Below are 19447 nucleotides of genomic sequence, written 5' to 3'. Positions count from 1 at the left end.
ATGTGCGGGAGACAAACAAACCAACAGAAAAAACAAAGAGCCCGACAGATATGCACGCAGCATATTCAGCGGAAACGGGTGTCACCCTCAGTGAGTAACTTAGTAGCCAATTGCGGCGTCGATCGCCCACGGTGAGAAACAGCGTTGTGCTCACAATATTTTTGGCTTGTTTTCTGCTTCCCTCCCCTTCCATTCCTCCCTCATTCATCATCTTCACTTTTACTGCTTGCTGCCGCCCTCTCCTACCTTCGACAACACTGCCAAGTTTGGACGCTGCACCCTCCCCCTGTCATGCCAAATATATGCTTGCGCTCTTTAAAACCCATGGCGTACTCGCTTAAATATCATTTGTGTAAATATAAGAAAAAAAAACTTTTAATAATTAAAGTAAAAAATAAAATAAAATAATAAAAAAATAAAACTTGTGTTTGTCGCCGAATCATCTTCCCTTCGTCGTGAAAGGGTACAAAAGTGTCCTGTCGTAGTCAATACTTGGAACTCTTCGGATCTCATCATGCCCGTGGACCCAAATGCGTTGTATGCGCGACTCATCCTTCACCCAAACGTCTGCAGGGACCATGCCGTCATATGGCCCCTTGTACCCGCCACTGCACGCCCGTGGACGGTTCCATTTCATCACGACATATGGTTTGTTCGCACTCAAAGACTTGACACGACGGTACCAGAGAGCGTCCGGTAGCTCCATTTTATTAGAGAAACGAATACTCGAGCTGCCGCGATGCACAAATTTGCCGTATAAGGCATTTCGATCCTGAAATCCAAGCAAACGGAGGCGTAAGCTGTAGTCGACATCCTCCACGTAAGCTGGGTAGAAGTTCTCGTCAAAATGTCCCACCATACTGATCGCCAAGCGTGTCAACATAACAGATGTAAAACAACTGCCTTTGTAATACGCGCAGAAGTGCCCGTAATGCTTCGAAAACGCCTTTTCACGCTCCTTCACAGAGGCATAATGCATGCGGTCAGGCGGCAGCGCAGACGTCGGCAATCGGTTATCGTTCACCGTGGAGCACAGCACCCTCAAGCCCCGTCGCAAAACAGGACTGTACTCGCTCGGCTCATTCGCCATCTCCGCCGCCAACTCATCCATGCGAGCGGCATCATGCCTCGTCATTTCATGCACATCGCGTAGAAGGTTGGGAAGAAGATCGGGTGAAAACTTTACGTCGCTGTTTGTTACAAAAACAAAAGGCACTTCCTCGCGCGGCAGCGAGAGTGCAATTCGGAGCCCAATGTTCACCGCAGCGCTGTACCCGATGTTTTCCGGGTGACGACTCACAACCAGGCGTCCGGACCACCCATAGACCCTCTCGAGTTCCTGCAGGCACAACGACAGCATCGCCTCCCGCCCGTTCTGCACCAAAACCAACAGCCGGATTGGCACACTGATTTTGCACATCATCCTCCGAAAGTCCATCGGATCGAGCATCAGCGGGACCACCATCAACGGGATAACGTCCGTCCCGTTATTATTTCCCCCCAGCCGCCGTGTCGTTGGGTCCACCAGAAGCCTTTCCCCGACGCAGCGGATATATTCCGCCCTGGTCGGGCCAACACCAAAACCATGCGCGGGATCGTCAGGAAATATGAACTCCACCCCAAAAAAAAAGCATCAACATGGACAACAAATTTAATGTTAGAAGAAAGATAAAGCATCCTTTCCAAAAAAGGCTTTTGGCTTCGGTTTTTAAAATGCGCGTGTAACTCCGCGCATATCCCGTTGGAGGCAAAGCCAAGGGAGCATCTCCTGAAAGAAAGAAAAAGAAGTAAAAAAGAAAAATGTGCTCAATGATGGTTCTGTGTGAATTTGAACAAAAAAAAGACTCCTTCCCAAGCAATGGCCACGCACCTCCATTTGGTGAGTGAAGTGGAGGCACGGAGCACGCAGGAGTCTCAAAATGACCAGAAATAAAATAAGCAACAAAAGTAAAAAATGGCTAAGAATAAAAAGAAAAAAAGAAAAAAAAGAGAGACCAATGGCACAGTAACAAATGCAGTTCTCGCCGCAGCATGCAAAGCCCTCATACATCCCGTAAAAAAAAAAAAAAAAAAGGATGGCGAAACACAACAGTCCAGGGTGTCATTTGTAATACCACATGATTCCACAAAGAATAAAAGAGTTCGTTGAGGAGCCCAAAATATCATGAATTTTGGAGGGCACCCAAATCGCGGACCAACAAGCCTGCGGCACTCACCACATATATCCCACGCTGCTCAATCCCCATTCCCCTCATGTAAACTCCCCCCCAAAAAAAGCACAGTCACCAGACATCCTACATGCCCAAAAACAACAAACATATTTTAAACTGTCCTATCGACACCCGCAAATAAGAAAAGAAACTTCAGTTCAGCATAAAGACGTCGCAGGCACAAAAATAAAAAATAACCATTCTTCAATATAGGAAACAGTTATAGCTCAGGTAGACAACCATCCAGACATTCTGAAAACGCAATTCAGGATTTCAAGTCACATTTTTTGCCCAGTATTTCCCCAATCACCTCCCCCATCACCACCGCAAGAAACAGTACCTCAATCAGCACCTTGCCGTAATAGCCAAATTTTCTTTCTTTATTTGCCTATTGGGCGCAAACAACAAAAAGCAGCACCACCATAGGGGTCTCCATCCGTTTGAGCCTTTTTCTTTTCCTGTAATAAAACCCAGCTGCAGAGTTAGACATGAAAAACAATAATTAAAAAAAAATGTAAAGAAGTAATCAATGCAAAAAAAAATTGGCAAGCGCTCGCAAGGGCATTTCTATAGAAAAGAATCCTTTCACAGGAAATATATAAGTACATACAGAGAGGTAGATAGATCAACAAATAAATTAAAAAAATCTTCTGGGCAGCTGGCCGGATCATGAGTTTTTCAATAATAGAAACCAAACCAGATAGAAATAAGAAAGGAATAAATGGAATAAGAATGGATTCACCACATTCCCAAAGTTTAACACCTAGTAAGTGTATATATATATTATACCATACGTTAGCCTCAATTGTGGCCCTGCTCACTCCATTCCGATGGAATATTTATTTATTTATTACCTACGAATTGGCACACTTTGGGTCCTGCAGCCACAAGACCCCGCCGCTGCCATTCACAAGTTCCACCCCTTCGCCACGTCCTGAAGTGCAAAAAAAAAGGCCGCGTGATATGCCGTCTGCGCGGTTTTCCGCAGACCGTACGTATGTAGAGGATGCCTGCACTCCGCGAGAATCCAAAAACTCATATATCCGTTTTGGCTCCCACGTCATGGCGTGTGGTTTTGATCTGCCTTTATTCGCCGCTCCTTGCAGCGAAGTATTGTCCACCCAAACGTCCACGGTGGATGGCAAGATGGCGGAAAAAGGCCGATAAGGCTAAGCGTACCGCGCGCCTCAGCTTGCATGATAAGAAAACGCTTCCTCTTCCACTATTCCTCCGGCAATTTTAACGTCGCCGGAGTCTGGAATGAAAACGGCTCCTCATCCACGGAGCGATGCGTCCGTGATGACGGTGGTAGATGCCTTTTCAGTGGGTTTGATGATTCGCTTACGATTGTTCTTGATGATGTGTTGCAATCCCTCGCCCAAACCAACCGCTGCCGGCGGATGGTTCGCCGGGGATGTCTCCTGCACAATCCCTTGGTTAACTGCGGATAATCGTCGTCGCACTGCCTTGATAAAAAGGTAGTAGTCACATAAACGTGTGCCCAAAATGGCAGCCGCGTACAAAAAGCGTGACGCCACAACCTCCATTTCCGAGATGTTTGAAGAACTGAGCGCCGGCATGGCGCATGCAGACCGGACAAACTTGTCACTCAGGGATACCGTCTGGAGTGTGATCAAACTGCACCCCCAGGAAGGTGTACTGCGTAGCGCCCGATTCGCGGTCCTCCCCCATAGATGCGTGACAGCCGTCCGCATTACGAAGCACTTGGGCTTCCCACAATGTCACATCGCTTTTAGACCCTGCAATGCGTACATTACCGATCCAAACGTCGTCGCGCACCAATGGAGGTGCAGCCCAGAGGAAGAGAACCACCTTCGTCACCACCTCAATTGCTGAAGTAATAATAATCCGGAGAATTTCTGGGCTGGCCTTGTATCCCATTGGGAGCCGTGTCAGCTCCACCAGCGTGCCGTCCTCCATGCGGCATCGAAAGAGATGCCGAGTCTCCCGCGGTAAAAAGACCTGAAAAAAGACGCCTTCACATCCAGGCAGAAAGCGGCCTCAGCCATCACAGGCGGCAAATAATGGGAAATGTGTAAAAGAGGAACATTAGCCTCATAAGGGACGTCTCTGTTCCTGTCGCGTGGCTACGCAATCCATCGTCGTTGCAAGCCGGTGGTTTTCCCATCCACAACCAAAAAGCCGTTATCCATCCGATTGTTGTTGCAGACAAAGCGTCCTCGATTATTCCCGCTTCCTTCAATAATCGCGCGTCACCAACCCAAGTCCTCCGTAAGCTTTTGCCTAATGTAAAAAAGAACGGAGGGAAAGGGGACCGCCCGACAAGGCCCCAAACTTGCATGAGTCTCGTAATTGTAGCGGAGTGAGAATGAAAACCAAAGAAAAAGCGCTCCTCTTCTCTCAGCCAGGGTTACTGCCCTTCCGCAGTTTCTTCCTTAACATCAATGCGACCAGCGACGACACCTGGGTCAGCATTGCGGTGTAATTCCACAAATATCGAACAGTATTCTGGGGAAGGTCGAACGGGTCGACGTGCTTCGCCAACTGCGAGATCACGTGCGGGTCCAAATTGTATGTCTCCACGATTTGAGCAGCGTGCCTCGATGCACCCCGCTTTCTGGAATGCGCCGTGGCATTCCAAGGAACCAGAACTCGTTCGACTTGGGCAGCCGCAAGATTCGTAAGCTTTTTGTTTTCTTGAAGTGTCCTGCATAGCTTTATAGTGTCGAAGGCGTCCTGCCCTCGTATCCTCACGAACCGCGAGGCGCAGTGGGAATCCGCTTTCGCCGTCTTCGGCGCCACGGACCAATCCAAAATTAAGGTCCCGTCCGCCTCCATTATAAAAATTTTTGGGGGGTTAAGGCCGCAATCTCGGACCAACGATTCGCCTTCATCCACGCAATTAGAAAAACAACACGCTCCTTCCAATCGGTCCGGCTGCAGATAACTTGATCCATCCCCTCCGTTGTCGATGAGCGCAACTGCTTTGTCCCCCATCGCGCCGCAATTTTTTGTAACCCCATAATCACCATTTCCAGCGGGGTTCGATCCATTTGCAACATGGACCGCAGCATCCTGGTGTGCCGCGGTCGGGTCGATGGCGCCACGTCAATTCCCATCAAAAAGGCCGCACAGCTCTCCTCGTTCATCGGCTGTTCGTGCCTGCGGCAAAAGGTTGCAAATTGCCCCACTAGAGTCATTCTCTGCTTCCACGCTGACGGCGCACACATCTCTCGAGCCACCTCGTTTGCTCTCATATTGGCCCAAAGCGGGGATGTCGGGGGGTCGTCGTACCACAGTCGAGCGTCGTTGGCGGATAAGCTCCATTGCCCTTCTCGACGATTGCGTTGAGCAATTCAAAATATCGGGTGGAGCATCGGCGGTGTGGTGCGACGTCCGTGCGGAATAGCGGGAGGTGGTGGAATGGGTGGGGCTGCCGTCGTCCGCTTTCATAAGAAGCAGCAAGCAGCCCCTCGCCGTTTCTTGACGGCCGTCCGCGCTGCGAGTAACTTCCTCCAGTTGCGTTTCAGACGTTGCTTTTAGATGTTTATGGACACGTAACATGACATAACTGGCATCGCAACGATATTTACGTCCGAGGCTGGGTTGCCCTCGCAAAGGTGTCAGCCTCATGAACGGCGGTGCAAAGACGGGCGAGAATGTTGAAGACCGGGATGCCGGGGTCGGATGCCATCATGAGCTGCATCCGGAAGGCCTGCAGTAGGATCCTTCCCAAATTCATGAAGCGATCGGTGGGATCCCGCTCCGCTTACAGCACACATCCACGTAACCAAACTGTCGAGGGAAAGTTGAGCCTGGTCGTCCGCCCGTTTCCAATAATTGTATGTGCCCCGGAGGTCTAAAAAGACTCCGGAAACGCCCTCATCCCATATACGCGGGGCCCAAGTGGTGGCGTCAAAGGCGCGAAAATTTCGTCTCTCTTCTTCTGCAGAGGAATGATCGTCCAAAGAGAAGTGCGGGAGGGCAAAGGCATCGAGGGATAGAAATGTGGTCACCCAAAATTGCCCTGAGACGTCTGGGGAATAACCTGCCGTCTCTCTCGTGCCGGAGTTCGTTGGGCCGTGCGTGACGACGCGCCCACAGCCATCAAGCGATGCTTTCGAAGCAGTTGTTTAACATCGCCATCTTCGGCCTTATTTTGACGCGACAGGTCCACCTGTCGGACCTCTCCGAGAGGTGGAAACTTCTTCCCGGCCCACCGTCTCCGCCTCCCACGCGGCTTGCTGCGCCTCTTTAGCACTAATGCGTGCCTCTCGATCCTGTAGTTGGGTGCGGGTCGCCTCCAACTGCTGTTCGCGTCCGGCAAGCGCGCATTCTCGTTCTGCAAAAAGGCCGCCGGCAACCGCAATGTTAGCTTCGCGCACCGATAGGTTGTTACGCGCCTCTTCCACCTGCGAATGAGGCTGAACGCATCGATTCTTCACGTCCACGGCGGCGTGGGCGTATTTCGTGCTCAAGCGCTCCCCTTCAGCAATGATCAGTCCTTGCCACGCGCCCCAACTCCCGGGCTGCGCCCACGATGGGCAAGATCAATTGATTCTCAAAATTTGGTAATTGAAACGTCCGGAGATTCGCAATATGTCCTATGAGGCTCGAATCCTCCCAGGGCTTGGTGATGTTTCCCAAAATCAGGCATAAGCCTGTCGATGAGGGAGCCACAGTTAACGTCTCATCCGACATCTCGGTTCCATTAATGAACGTTATCTGCACCTGGGTTTCGCCACGTTGGCACACCATGTCCCAGAGACGGGCGCCAATATCACACCACTCAGAGGCCGTGTAAGGAACCAATGCCGTTTCCCTAAACCAAACTGGCTGTATCTGTAAGCTTAAAAATAAAAAAGTATCCGGCCGCCATCGGTTCCCTGCTCCCTTAAGGTCATGGCCTTCCCAAAATTCATACGATAGGAAAAGTCTCATAAAGAAGAGCATTAGTTTTATCAGGATACATATACATCAATTAAGTTCTCCAGGTCTCCCGCGATCATTCTCTTCAGAAGCTCCTAAAAAAAGAAATGTAGTAACACCGTAACACCACCAGCCACAATGGTTTTCTCATACCGGGGCAATTCTCCAATTATGCCTCGTATACACACACACAATCAACATACTATATAGAAATCACCCAATGTTTTACACCAGAAACCAAACATCCCCACTCCCTCCCTAATTTTCTTCTGTCATTGTTATGCTCCATAGCGTTGGAGATTTTTGGCATTTTTATGCTATGCTGCCGCCTGGGGCAGGTGCACCTGCACCGTATTCACACACACACACGTATCCAAAAATAAACAAGTCAACAAATACTTTTTACCAATAATCAAAACTGCCCCTTTCCCTCCCTAATTTGTTTTCATATTTCGGTGGTTCTTCCACACTGCGGTGAGCGTCTTATCCTCTAAAGTCTTAGGATTATATTGACACTTGGTACTGGCGCGCCTTCTCCTTCCGGAACCACGCAATTTTTTGGTTTTCCTTCTTGCTCACATTATTGGAATTGTCGACATCACATCTCCGCCAGTCAGTCATTCATCGGCGTGCTGTCTGCGCGCTGCACATAAATTATCTCCCACGACATGTCTCGGGATAATTCCTCCCAACCATTAAAATACGCCGCCAGGCACTCCGTGAACTGCCTCACGGTGCTGGCGGTGGTGTGATGCCCACCCGCCGTAGTCATCCGCAGCCCAACCAGCGTCATGGGATTTGAGTCCATGAAGAAAAAGCCGTCCACCAGCGGAAATTTCTCGACCTCCGGTATGTACAGCAGCCGGTGGTTTATACAAGTCTTCTTGTCAATGTGTTCCGCCGACGGCAAAAAATATTGGCTGGTGGGGCCCTCCTGCGAGTACACCTCCGGCGCACAGAGGCGTTACTGACGTCGTGATGGTGGCCTCAGCTCCTTCAGTTTACGTCTTATTGCAGCCATGAAGGCCACATTCAAAAATGCAAACATGACACACCTCCCAAAAAATTGCGTGCATGAAATGATCACCAATCCTCGATGCAAATAAGTTAAACTCAGCCTGCGTCATTAACGTTTCCAACTTGCACAATGTTTTACTTGCGAGGTGGGCAGTCATCGGTGCGTTGAAAGGCGACTCGCCATTGCGCTCTCCTCGTACTCGGACAATCCTCGCAAGATATTCAAGCACCTTATTACCCTCTCACAGTTTGGAAGTTCCAAAACCAAAGTAACTCTCGATTCCCCAAAAGGGCGTCCTATCCACAAAGCTGTGGCAACCGTCGATCCGTGCGTTACAATTCCCTTCATCAAAGATGTAGCGAAAAATCGGTCCCACTTTATCCATGCGACCCCTCAACTCTCGCCAGTGTTCCGCTTGCTGCTGCACGGGTTGATTGCGCTTCATCCAAACGCACATTGCCTTCACGTCGCTCTCATCAGGGCAATTCATTATGATTCGTACGGCTCTCTTTTCACTCGCCCAGTGTATGTAACTTGTTATCTCTAGTGTGGCCACCACAATCATGACCCATTCTCCGGGAGGCAAACAAGGAGGCAGAATATCAAACCTGCCTCCCAATTCGTAGATAATATACCCCTTCCTCCCGCGCCAAGACAGGTCCTTCACAAGTTTGATCATATGTTCTCATCGATGTGTTTTTTCACCGTCTTGATGGTCTTTTCAGACACTTACGCCTTAACTCCACCAACAAAGCTCACAACCATTTGGAGTTTCTCCGCATCGTAGCGCAGCAGCTGGTAGAGGAGGTACGAGCTGGCAGCCATCGAATTCCCAATCCCGGGCGTCCCGATCAAGGCGTGCGGAATTGGCGTAAAGTGCTCCTCAGGAAGACTGCTGAACAATTCGGTCAGATCGCCCTTGACGATCTGCCACACTCGCTCCACCTCACAGTTCACAAAAACGTCCTTAGGAAAATCCTGTATCGTATTCCACGACTACGGTCATCCCTTGTCCGAGGTGAGCACCATCAGCCTGAGGCGTGCTGCACCGGATTGCTGCACACCGTCATTCTTTTCGAGAGTGTTGCCAACTGCCTTGTACGTCCATGAATGCGGTGGTTCACCCTTCCCTCACATCCATTCCCGTCCCCTCACCGTCAGGAACCCCCACGACATGATGCCACCTCGCATTGTGCACAGACTCGCAGTGTCCCTCCAGGTATATCGGTGCACTCGTCGTCATTGGGTTCCTCGCTTCCTCGGCGGCTGCATCCAAAAACCTTTTATTGGTTTTATAAACACTTGCCGTTACCTCCGCAGCAGCCACTAACCACCTCAGTAAATTGTCCATGCAATGCTCTTAAAGCTTGTTTACATCCTCTTCCATGTCCATTTCATCCCTTACAGTCCTCTCCATCATCGCATAACGATCGGATGCCTGCATTTCGCCCAATACTCCTGCATCGCAAATATACTTCTCGGGATCCTTAAAAACCCCTCCCGCAAGACATTCCGATTGGCGTCCACAAAGCCTCTGCCATCAAATCTCCTATTAAGAAGCTCATTCAGCTTTCTGTCCATGACACGAACTTTTCTTTCAAACAGTACATCTTCAATCTTAGTTAAAAGGGTGGATTTTTTTTCGCTGCTCCGAGTATCCGTCTGGCATTTCAAGAGCCGAATCAAGTTTTTGCATTGCCCGGAAATTGATCGTATCCTTCCTCTCATAGTCCCTCCATTGAAGAAGAGAGAACACACCCTCGTGAAGAAGTTTGTACACCTGGTATTCCGTCAAATTAAGAATTCCTTCAAGAGGCTGCTGGCCTTTTACGTAAGCATCGAGTCTCCGAATAAACGTCTCCCTCGTCGCATTGCAGTCCTTCATCAACGGTCGCCATGGAGCCAATACAATTCCAAAAAAAAATATTAAGCTTCAAGCTGGTGCTGAGAGTGTCTCCGTCTAGCACTAGATCTTCCACCAGACTGTCAAGATTCCACTGCGGTCACTCTTTACTCCCCACCAAATGTCGAGCTGTAGTGTCGGAGCCAACACAGGTGCCGCTGGCTCCAAAGGACACTCGCGGCTGTTTCGTCCCGCAGTCCCAATGGCGTTGGGCGTGGCACTCGCACGGCTCGGTGGTCGGTGCGCCATGCAGCCACACTGCAACGCCTGTCGGTGAAACAGTCAAGGCACACCGCCCCCGCAGCAACGCAACGTGCAATCGGCCACAACACCGCCACATTATCGCCCTTTTCTATTTTATTTTATTCACGTTGTCGGTCCGTTTGCCCCATCACCGGCAATGAAAACAACTGCACAGCTTCACAAAAGGGAAGGAACAAAGAGAAAAGGAGGTACGATCCCACCGTCCCGCCGCGGGCCAACACTCTCCTCCACCCACCACCATTGCAGCACAGGAGACCGCAGTCACATCGCAGAGTCAGCACCACAATGTGCACCACACCACCGTGCAGTGAACGATGGGCGAGAAGCAGCCATGCATCGCCCCGCTCCATTTTACCACCACTCAAGTGTTGCGTGCCCACACAAAGTAGCAAACAGAATCAGAGTGCACACAAACCCCAATCATCCCCCTCACTCAATGAAGCAAATTATTCGCATGGAGTGACAACATTTGAGGGCACACCAGCAGTAGCAGAAGGCATGGAATTTCCCTACCAACCCTGCGAAGAGACACAACAACTCTGCGGAGTCAAAGTGGCAGCCCCTCGGTGTTGCCCGCAGTTCACATGGCAGGAAGAATTCCACGCACGCATAGTTCCGGACTCCTCGCTGTTTGAGTGCCCAACAGAACATGTGAAAAATACGTGCGCGCAAGATGGAATTAAATACGTGAAAACGTCAGCTTGCTTTCTCCGATGGCGTTGGCGAGCAGTCCCACACAATCCAATCAAAGTGGCACGCCGGACAGAATGGCGTCCGTCAATCAATAAAAAATGCGACACTGAAAAGGAGCAGAGAAAAGATGGCGCATGCGATTGTCAGTGACAACTGTGAGCAAACCCGCCAGCACCAACTGGGGCGCCGAGGAGCACATTTGTGTAGAACTGGCCGTCAGGCAGAGAGGACAAATAAAACAAAAGAGCAAAAACCCTCTCGTTCAATGCCTCCTGACCGCGACACCAGAATCAAAATACCATGGACGATAAGAGCGGCAACGCCTTCTCCAAAACATCTTGTCAAGAAGCCGCAGGACCTCAGGAAGGGAGGAAGGCAGCGGCGGCAGCCACAGCGGGGGAGGCAATAAAACGGCTGACAGGCACCCTCACGTCGACGCGCACACCACATCCGAGTGGGCTGGGAGCACTGATCGAACCGCTCGGAAACACACGCATCAAATCCGCAAAACAAAGCCGCGTTGAATCGACAGGAACTCCCGCCCAAAACAAATTTAAAAAGCAGCGTTTTTCAAGGGGGGATCCGCTTTTCCGACGACGGCACGAACGCCTCGCAGGAATTTCTTGCAAATCTCCCTTCGCAGGTCCGCAAGAAAAACGCAGCGGAATATAAAGAGAGCGCAACGACGCAAAATAAAATAATCCTCCTAACCGACCAGGTGGCAGGCCGCCCTCGCGCAAGTGGACAAAACACAACTTCACTCCGGTCTTGTCGTGGTGGTCGTCTCGCAACTATTTTTTTTTCTTTTCCGCCGCAGTGCACATCTCCTCCCACAAATCATTTGTTCGGGCCATGTTCCTGCGGCCAAACATCGCGCTGCTGGATCCCGCGGCACAGTCCTCGGCACAGAAGTGATGGGAGGAAGAGGGACCGCAGAAGGTGCGAGCAAATCCGAATTCGGTGGCGGTCGCTGCAGTGAAGATTGACGTCCCACGCGGTGTCCCTTTTCTAGGTCCGGTCCTCGCCGTGCCATGCTCTCAGCGTGCGGTGCGCCGGCCGCTCCGAACATCCACACGTGCTTGCGTCTCACCGTCGCTCCCAGCCCCGTTCGTTGGCTGCATCAGGGATGCCGCCATCCGGAGACGAGCATAAGGACGTTGCACCCAACAAAACCTTCAGAGGCACCCGCTGGGCCAACGACAACCGTCACTGCGGGATGTGTGACCCTTCCGTCGCTCACCTCAAATCGCACTTCTACGCCTCCTCGAGCAGCAGCAGCAGCATAAATACACCGGTCCACTAGGGGCCGTCACCAGCCATTGCAGGAAGACCACTGTGCCCCAGTGCCATGAAACCCGAATTGCATTGACGGGCCACTTCGGAAAATCCTGTCGCATCCTCCCCCAATTATGCGGAAACACATCCGTCGTGCATGTGTCCACCGCAGCAAAATGAATCTGGTCCAAATACCCTCCAAATCAAATTCCCCTTTCCTCAAGCCATTCCTTCACTCCATACGCCCTGACCCTCATCCGCACGTGCTCACTCACACAAACCGCCATAGACAGATGGTGGCCGCCCAACGCCCCGGAAAAACATCTCCAGCACGCACGCGCACAATAAATGGCATGCGCAAACGCACGGCACAACGGCGGAGAAGCGCACACCAAAAGGATGCGGCCCTCCACAGCAGTCGCAGCCCACTGTGCGCATCACACCCGCAGGAAAGAATGACTCGCGGTGCGCGCTCCCTCTCTCCTCCTTCCCTTCATGACCACGGAGGAAGCAGCAGCCACCCGCAACCGCCAGCACACGCCACAAAAAAAGCATCCAAATCGACTGCAATGTGCATGTGGTTGTGTGTGCTTGCAGAAACACGAGGCAAAGAAGTAAAAACAGGAGCGGAGCATGTGGAGGGACGCACAAACAAAAATGTACAGCAGAAGCGCATGGCAGAAATAAAGAGAAAAATGCTGCTCAAGCTCATGACATTGCACTGCAGACAACGCAGCGGCAATTCATAAAAAAAATTTATTAAAATTTAAAAAAATTCATCTTCACCTTCCACCCCTCACACTTTGAGAAGAAAAAGAAAAAAAAAAAGAAAATGAAAAAAAGTCGTCCTCTATTACGGCTACACACAAATAATAAAAAAAAAAAAGAAAGAAAATGAAAAGCCACACAAAAAAAGAACCTAACTACCATGTTGCTCCAGAAATTGTCTGTATATATTTTGTCCGGAAATAAAATTGAAAAGATAATTACGTGTCTTTCACCCGTCCAACCCTCCATGTGTCCGCACATCGTTTATATTTCATGGGGTCATCTGCACGTTGCTGCTCCCCTCAGCCCTCTCATTAGCGCGTGAGTGCGGCCCGCAGGGCTCAGCCACTCGTGTGTGTGGGGACTGAGAGAAGCACGCAGACATGACGGGAGTCGCGTCTCTCCATCGGGAGAGTGAGCGCACAAAAAGAAAAAAAATCATCAGGAGGGAGAGAAATGCTGACGGGACTGCCAGCGCGTGAAATGAACACGAAAAGCAAAAAAAAATCCCTAAAAACACGGCGGCAGGGTGTGGCTGTGTGTGTGGCGCTGCGAGTGTCTGCCCGCCCTGGCCGCATAAAAACAAAACAAGAGGGAAAGAAATGTGTGCTCCGCCCCACAGGCCCTCGTCGCACGCCCACACGTCACGGCTCCCTCAGCGCGCCGTTCGTCGCGGCCCCTCCTCATGCGTGCAGCAGGCGAGGCGCACAGGGCCGTCGTCATGAGCGTGTCGGTGGGTGTGTGAGTGGAGCAGTTGGGCGGGAAACACACGGCACCCCTCACAGGAAGAGTGCAGCAAAAAACAATAAAAAAAGGGAAGAGTAGAAAAGAAAAGACGTCCATAGTGGTTGCCCCCAAAAGCAAAAAAGAAGGAAAGAGTGGAGCAAAAAAAAAAAAAAAACATAAAAATTTTTTTGAAAAGCAAACAAAAATAATTAAAAACAAACATAAAAAAACATAAAAAATTATACTCCAAACAGAAAAGAAAAAAAATTAAAAGCCGAAAAAAAAAACGCTCATGGTGGTTCTCCTAAAGCAGCAACGGAAAAATGGAAAACATCAAAAGAAAAAAAAAACTATTCTCTGCTTAGTAAAATATATTCATTACCGGATGTGCGTCGGTGTGGGGTTGGGGCGCAAGTGTTCCACACTGAGGCCGCACACTCCTCATGCAGTCGCAAATCCCCACAGTCCCAGCAGAAGCAGCAGCGGCAGCAGTCCCCTCCCGTACGCGGAACCAGCATCACCATTTGCCCCACCATCACCCGTTTCTCGTGCCGTCCCTTCATTCCCAGCAGAAGTAAATCTTCCCGCTGGCGCATGTTGGGTATTGGCGGTTCTCCCCGCCGGTGCTGCTGGTACTTCCAGTGGGCCAGGCACCGCAGATCCAGCAGATGCGATGGTTTGAGGAACATCTCCCGCTTGCGATTCCGGGCCTCTTGCCAAAACGGGGATCCTTTCCTTGATTGCGGTCATCTCAGTGGGATTCAGTGGGCGGTTGTACAGAAAGACGTTCGTCACCGTCAAACGAGGTTCTTTGCCGATCTCCTTCGTAATGGGCTTCTCCGGACTGGCCTCCTCCTCCTCATCACCATCATCAATGTCGCACGTGCCAAAGCAAAACCTCAGGACATCAGGTGGCCTCTCATCTGTTGACAGCGCTTCTTCCTCCCCCAGCGACTTACCATCAATGTACACAGAGGCCTTGTTGCCTTGCAGCATGAGTGCCACTTGGTGTTCTTTCTTCGGCTCCCAAGGCCTGCTTTCCGTTGTTGGTTTTTTATCGTCTTTGAAAATTGTCTCCCACTTGTTATCCGCGGTGTACGACAGTCTCATGATATACGGGGGCCAAGTGTCAACCAAAACCGCGGTCAGGAGAGGAGTGTTCTCACTCGGAGCCTCTTCGATGGTTACCGACGCCACAAGTGTGAAGTTGTGGCTCAAGGATATATGACGCACATTATCACCCCGAGTGTTCACACGCCACATTACCCTGGAGTCAGGCTCCGTCAACTGAACCCCATCCTTGACCTTCTTTGCGTTCCTCACCGTTGCATTCAGGCAAAGGTACTCGTCGATCCACCTCCCATCACCGGCCGCATCGGACAAAACTGCCACCAGACCCGCCGTGGGTATAGAAAAGCTGGAAAAGAAAACGTCCTTTTGCGACCAAGTGCTGAGGACGGACCCAATTTCCTTCAGTTCCTCCGTCATGCGAGAGAGTGAAATGGCACTGTGTTCACCACTGCCCCTCCGTTGTAAAAGATGCAACTTGCCATCCGAGTACAGCAGGGTGCTGGCGAGCTCCCACCTCACAGCAGCCTCCTCCATGGCAACAGGTCCAACACAAAACGAGCGGTTGTTATCCGTGACCCAAAGATAGAGCGGATTGGCCTTATTTTCCCCCGAGGCGTGCCCTCTCTGAGTGTACAGCATGACCTTCCTTCCCCCAATATTCGCGGTGATGAGGGCATCCACACGCAAGATCGGATCCCAAAAGACTGATCGTGGCTTGGCCCACACGCCCAAGAGTTTCCCGATGGCCTCCGTCCACGTTGTCCCCATGTCACGCGACTCGTACACCCTCTGGCCATCCTCGCAGTCAACAATCATGAGAAGTGTTCCCTCCCATTCGGTGACGCGGGGGTTATAGCACTTGGGAGGAGACATACCCTCTGAGAGCGACCAGTTTTCGCCACCATTCTTCGAATAGACAATCGTGTAAAAAGCTTCATTTGGGTTTTCCTTCATCGCCACCAGAGAAAACACGAGAGTGCCATCCTCCATCAGAACACCTGAGCCACCAGAAGGAAAAAAGGTATTCAATTTACTTTTGTGCTTCAATGAATATTCCGAATCGAACAGCGGTCTTGGGTCACCCCATTTAATCCGTCCACCCTGCTCGCCGCGCGTGGACGGCGTGACATCACCCACAACAAGTGTCAGCTCCAAGTCGACACGACCCCACTCCTCATTTTCATAGAAAACGTCAGAGCTTCCGACAAGAAGAAACACCTTATTGCCCTTCGCGATTGTTGTGGGGTGGAACACAACACCCACACGATCATTTACCTCCGCTTTACCAAGCACGGTGTGTGCCCTCCATGTACCTTCATTAACCTTTTCAACAAGAGTGGGCCAATCCCACACAGAGTCGAAGTACTCCGCAACCACATCAGAAGAAAACAACTTAATTCTTTGACCAACTTGATATTCGGCATTCATGTGACCTTCGGCGAAAGCAGCAATTACTCCACCAGCACTGACGAGAGAGGGTGAAACAAATGAATCCCTCGGCGTACCTGGAACAATCCCATCCTTCGGCAGCACCGGCGTCTTCTGTGGCACAAATAGATCGACCCTCTGCAAATTCTGAATATTTATTAAATCATTCTTGCCATCTTCCTCGTTTGCAGACGTAGCTCCACAGGTGGCGCAGCACATCATCATAACGAGGAGCAGCACAGCGGAAGCAAACACATGCCGGGACATGTTAGGCCTCTGCGGCTCACTCTCTCTTCCTTCCCTCCTCCTTCCGCTGGATCCGGTCACGCGGCGACGGTTGTGTGTGCGGGGTGCCTTCACAGCAGCAACACGTGAGAGCATATAAATATGTGTGTGTGGGCGGTGTGTGTGTGCTGTTTTTGATCCTTTCAGAGCCCTCGAATTTCACAGTAGCAATTCGCGCTTGTTATTAACTTACTTCATCGTGGGGAGCAACAGGCAACAGCGGCAGAAAGACAACACAACAGCAGTACACACCTGAACCACTCACAGCGAACCACAACATCACCATCCCCGCAGCCATTATTCTACAGCACCCCTCAACAGCATACAAAAATTAGGGGAAAAAGTGGGCAGCCTCCCAATGGGGGGACCGCAGGCCACGGTCCTGCAAACAAGGCAAGCGACAGGGAGCCACATGTGCAGTGAGCGATACGAGAGTTGCACTGCAACGGCACGGCGGCGTGACAACCCGTTGGGAGCATCGATGCAGACCAGCACATCACGTGCGGGAAGAGTTGCTTCTCCCGCTGAGCAGAGAGGAAAAAAGGCCTCAGCGCCCCAATGATGAGAGGTCGCCCGCACCTCCTCGCAGCACCAGCAAGCTCTGTGGGCACAAAGATGCAGACGACGCTCTGCTGCACGCATGACGGCCGTTGAATCCTTCACAATAGAAATCGCATCCTGTGGCACCACATGCCGCAGCGGATGCGCACAGCATCCGTCTCCCTCCCTCCTTTCACTCTCCCTGAGAACTCATCGGTGGCCGTGGCACACCCACCTGCATGTCAGAAAGCACTTGTTTTTCCTCTTCCCTCGCACATCGCACAGCAGCACCGCCAACCTCATTTCATCTCCCTTTATTCTACGTATCCTCTTCCGTCAACTCTTCCGCTACCTCAATCCGCCCACCTCCGTTCATGTCGTCTCCCCTTCGGGTGCTCGCACCACACTCACGGTCTTTTTGATTGTTCTCTTCTTGCCGCATTGCGTTCCCAACAGCACCATTGGAGATAATTCCTCGCATGAATGAAGTTTGTTGTCGCAAAGCGTTGTCGCCCTCCTAATCAAAGGGAAACAACAACGGATAAACGCCCGCAAAAAAACGCATCGCAGTCTTTCCCTAAGAATGCGTGCACCCCAACTCATTCCATCCGTTTCTCCTCGCCAGTCATCCATGCCCACAGCTCCGCGAAAGCACGTTTTCACCCGTGATCCCGGAAAGAAATGCCGTTTCACTCACCACCATCACATCCACACTGGTGCAGAGTTGCCGCTCGCACGCACCCTCTTCCACAGAAAAAAAGCCAATCCACAAACGATAAAATAAAAAAGCAGCGCGATGCGTTGACAAATTCCTTCCGTTCCGTCTGTTTCGTGATGAAGCCCCGCCCCCTTGATTATGTATTTCTGTCTCCTCTTCTTGTCACCCACACAAATAAAATGCTCAAACAAAGTCCTGAAAACCCTTTTATATTTCACCGACACCTGCTCTGCGCCCTTGTGTCGCGTCAATAAAAGACCGTCATTCACAAATGCACCCCGATGTTCAAAACGAATACCCGCACCCCCGATAATCCTTTAACAGAGTATTAAGAGCAAGCTCAGAAGCACGCACCACCAATACAGTCATAAAGCCAGTAATGAAAAGTCCATTCCAGCATGGACCTTTTTTTTTTTTTAATCTTCATCGCAATTGGCCATATACGAATTGAACTTGTCCAAACAAAACATTCCTCTGTGACAAATCCATTCTCGTCATGAATCCTTCATGAAACCCCGCCGCACTGGTTAAACTTTCATCACTCAATCGGCCACGGCAAGCAAGAACAGAAACAGCCACATAAGGACAATCATCTGGTGAAGCATGCCTTTGGCATTGTAGACGGATAATCGCACAGAAAAACTACCCATCCACAAGGAAACAGCATACACTGCGGCTCCTGCACTCTCTAATAAACACCTCATGAAATGAAAATTTGTGTCGCAATTTCAGAGCACTGAAGGACTCCAAAAGAAAAAAAAAATGAATTGAAGGCAACAGTCGAGCACAAGTTCTACTGATTCTTTCTCCGCAGGGAGAAAGGGCACCAAGCACACTGCGCTCGACATTCACTCACAATAACACACCAATAAATAAACCAAGGGCAGTGTAGAAATGGCTTTATTCCATTCAGCAGCCCCAGCGGATGATAAAATACAAAAGGGGCCCAACGTAACGATGGTTCCTATCATGGCACCAAACAAAGTCGTCAATCCATTTCAGGATGGGAATTAAGGAATTAGCTGCAAGTGCAGAAACCGTCTTCTCCATCCAGCACAGGACGCTGAGAAACTAGCCAACAGGCCCAGAAAAAACAACATGCAGCAATTCGCTCCCAATATTCCGGTAATCCCTTCTCACACCGGGTTATCGTCGCGGCCGACAAGTCCAGTTTGCGCGGTCCTCCTTTGTGAATTCACAAGTGTCATCATGATGAACAGCCCACAAACATACCAAGGCAATCCATACGTGATTTCCTCAAACACCATTGCAAAACCTTCCAACACTGTCTGCTCCGTGATGCAGATCGTTTCTGGAAGTAAAACCATTCGTGGTAAAGAAGCGCATCCCTCGTCAAAGGCACATCGCCCATCACCCGCGATGCTTGCACCTCCAACGCCCTCCGCTCAGCCGCCGAGAAGGAGACATGATCACGAGCAACAGCAGCAGTGGCTCGCACGTCACACACACAGAATCCTAATCAACCAAGCAAGCGATATTGAGGTTCGATCCGCTGATGCCTCCGAAAAGCAATGGAAATATTGTTGGGCAGCAGATTTCTCGGACTAAACGCCATCCGCACTTCAGCACATTTCGCGCCAAACATTCGCAAAAAACGCGTTCCGCGTGCGCGTAGC

General features: G+C 50.7%; 2 protein-coding genes and 1 pseudogene across 2 annotated transcripts, besides 17 other annotated features; all 3 read right to left on the bottom strand.

Moving 5' to 3' along the window:
* Positions 1-13047: part of a sequence feature (areas not merged during assembly with more than two copies in the genome that could not be assigned to a particular haplotype) that runs on past the window's edge.
* Positions 392-421: a microsatellite.
* Tc00.1047053507479.51 (beta galactofuranosyl glycosyltransferase, putative) lies at positions 440-1465 on the bottom strand (the record flags this gene model as incomplete). The annotated part of the gene is made up of 1 exon (XM_806977.1): positions 440-1465. The coding sequence occupies one exon, from the start codon at positions 1463-1465 to the stop codon at positions 440-442; it is 1026 nt and encodes a 341-aa protein (XP_812070.1).
* Positions 1926-1994: a sequence feature (T-rich).
* Positions 2852-3111: a mobile genetic element.
* Positions 2852-7218: a mobile genetic element.
* Positions 7044-7218: a mobile genetic element.
* Tc00.1047053507479.29 lies at positions 7735-10382 on the bottom strand (annotated as a pseudogene).
* Positions 13020-13051: a sequence feature (AT_rich).
* Positions 13048-13842: a sequence feature (areas merged during assembly that could not be assigned to a particular haplotype. This can correspond to areas where the two haplotypes were merged or to regions with more than two copies in the genome that were merged during assembly.).
* Positions 13083-13116: a microsatellite.
* Positions 13142-13192: a sequence feature (T-rich).
* Positions 13843-13874: a sequence feature (areas merged during assembly that could not be assigned to a particular haplotype. This can correspond to areas where the two haplotypes were merged or to regions with more than two copies in the genome that were merged during assembly.).
* Positions 13875-14653: a sequence feature (heterozygous, Esmeraldo-like haplotype).
* Positions 13899-14055: a sequence feature (T-rich).
* Positions 14210-16648, bottom strand: Tc00.1047053507479.20 (trans-sialidase, putative; the record flags this gene model as incomplete). Its single annotated transcript, XM_806975.1, has 1 exon — positions 14210-16648. One exon carries the CDS (start codon positions 16646-16648, stop codon positions 14210-14212), a length of 2439 nt encoding a protein of 812 aa, XP_812068.1.
* Positions 14654-14886: a sequence feature (haploid, Esmeraldo-like haplotype).
* Positions 14887-15606: a sequence feature (areas not merged during assembly with more than two copies in the genome that could not be assigned to a particular haplotype).
* Positions 15607-16574: a sequence feature (haploid, Esmeraldo-like haplotype).
* Positions 16575-19447: a sequence feature (areas not merged during assembly with more than two copies in the genome that could not be assigned to a particular haplotype).

The sequence above is a fragment of the Trypanosoma cruzi genome, genomic scaffold (genome assembly GCF_000209065.1).
Source record: "Trypanosoma cruzi strain CL Brener 1047053515907 genomic scaffold, whole genome shotgun sequence".
Classification (NCBI taxonomy): domain Eukaryota; phylum Euglenozoa; class Kinetoplastea; order Trypanosomatida; family Trypanosomatidae; genus Trypanosoma; species Trypanosoma cruzi.
This window is presented reverse-complemented; position numbering and strand designations above follow the sequence as displayed.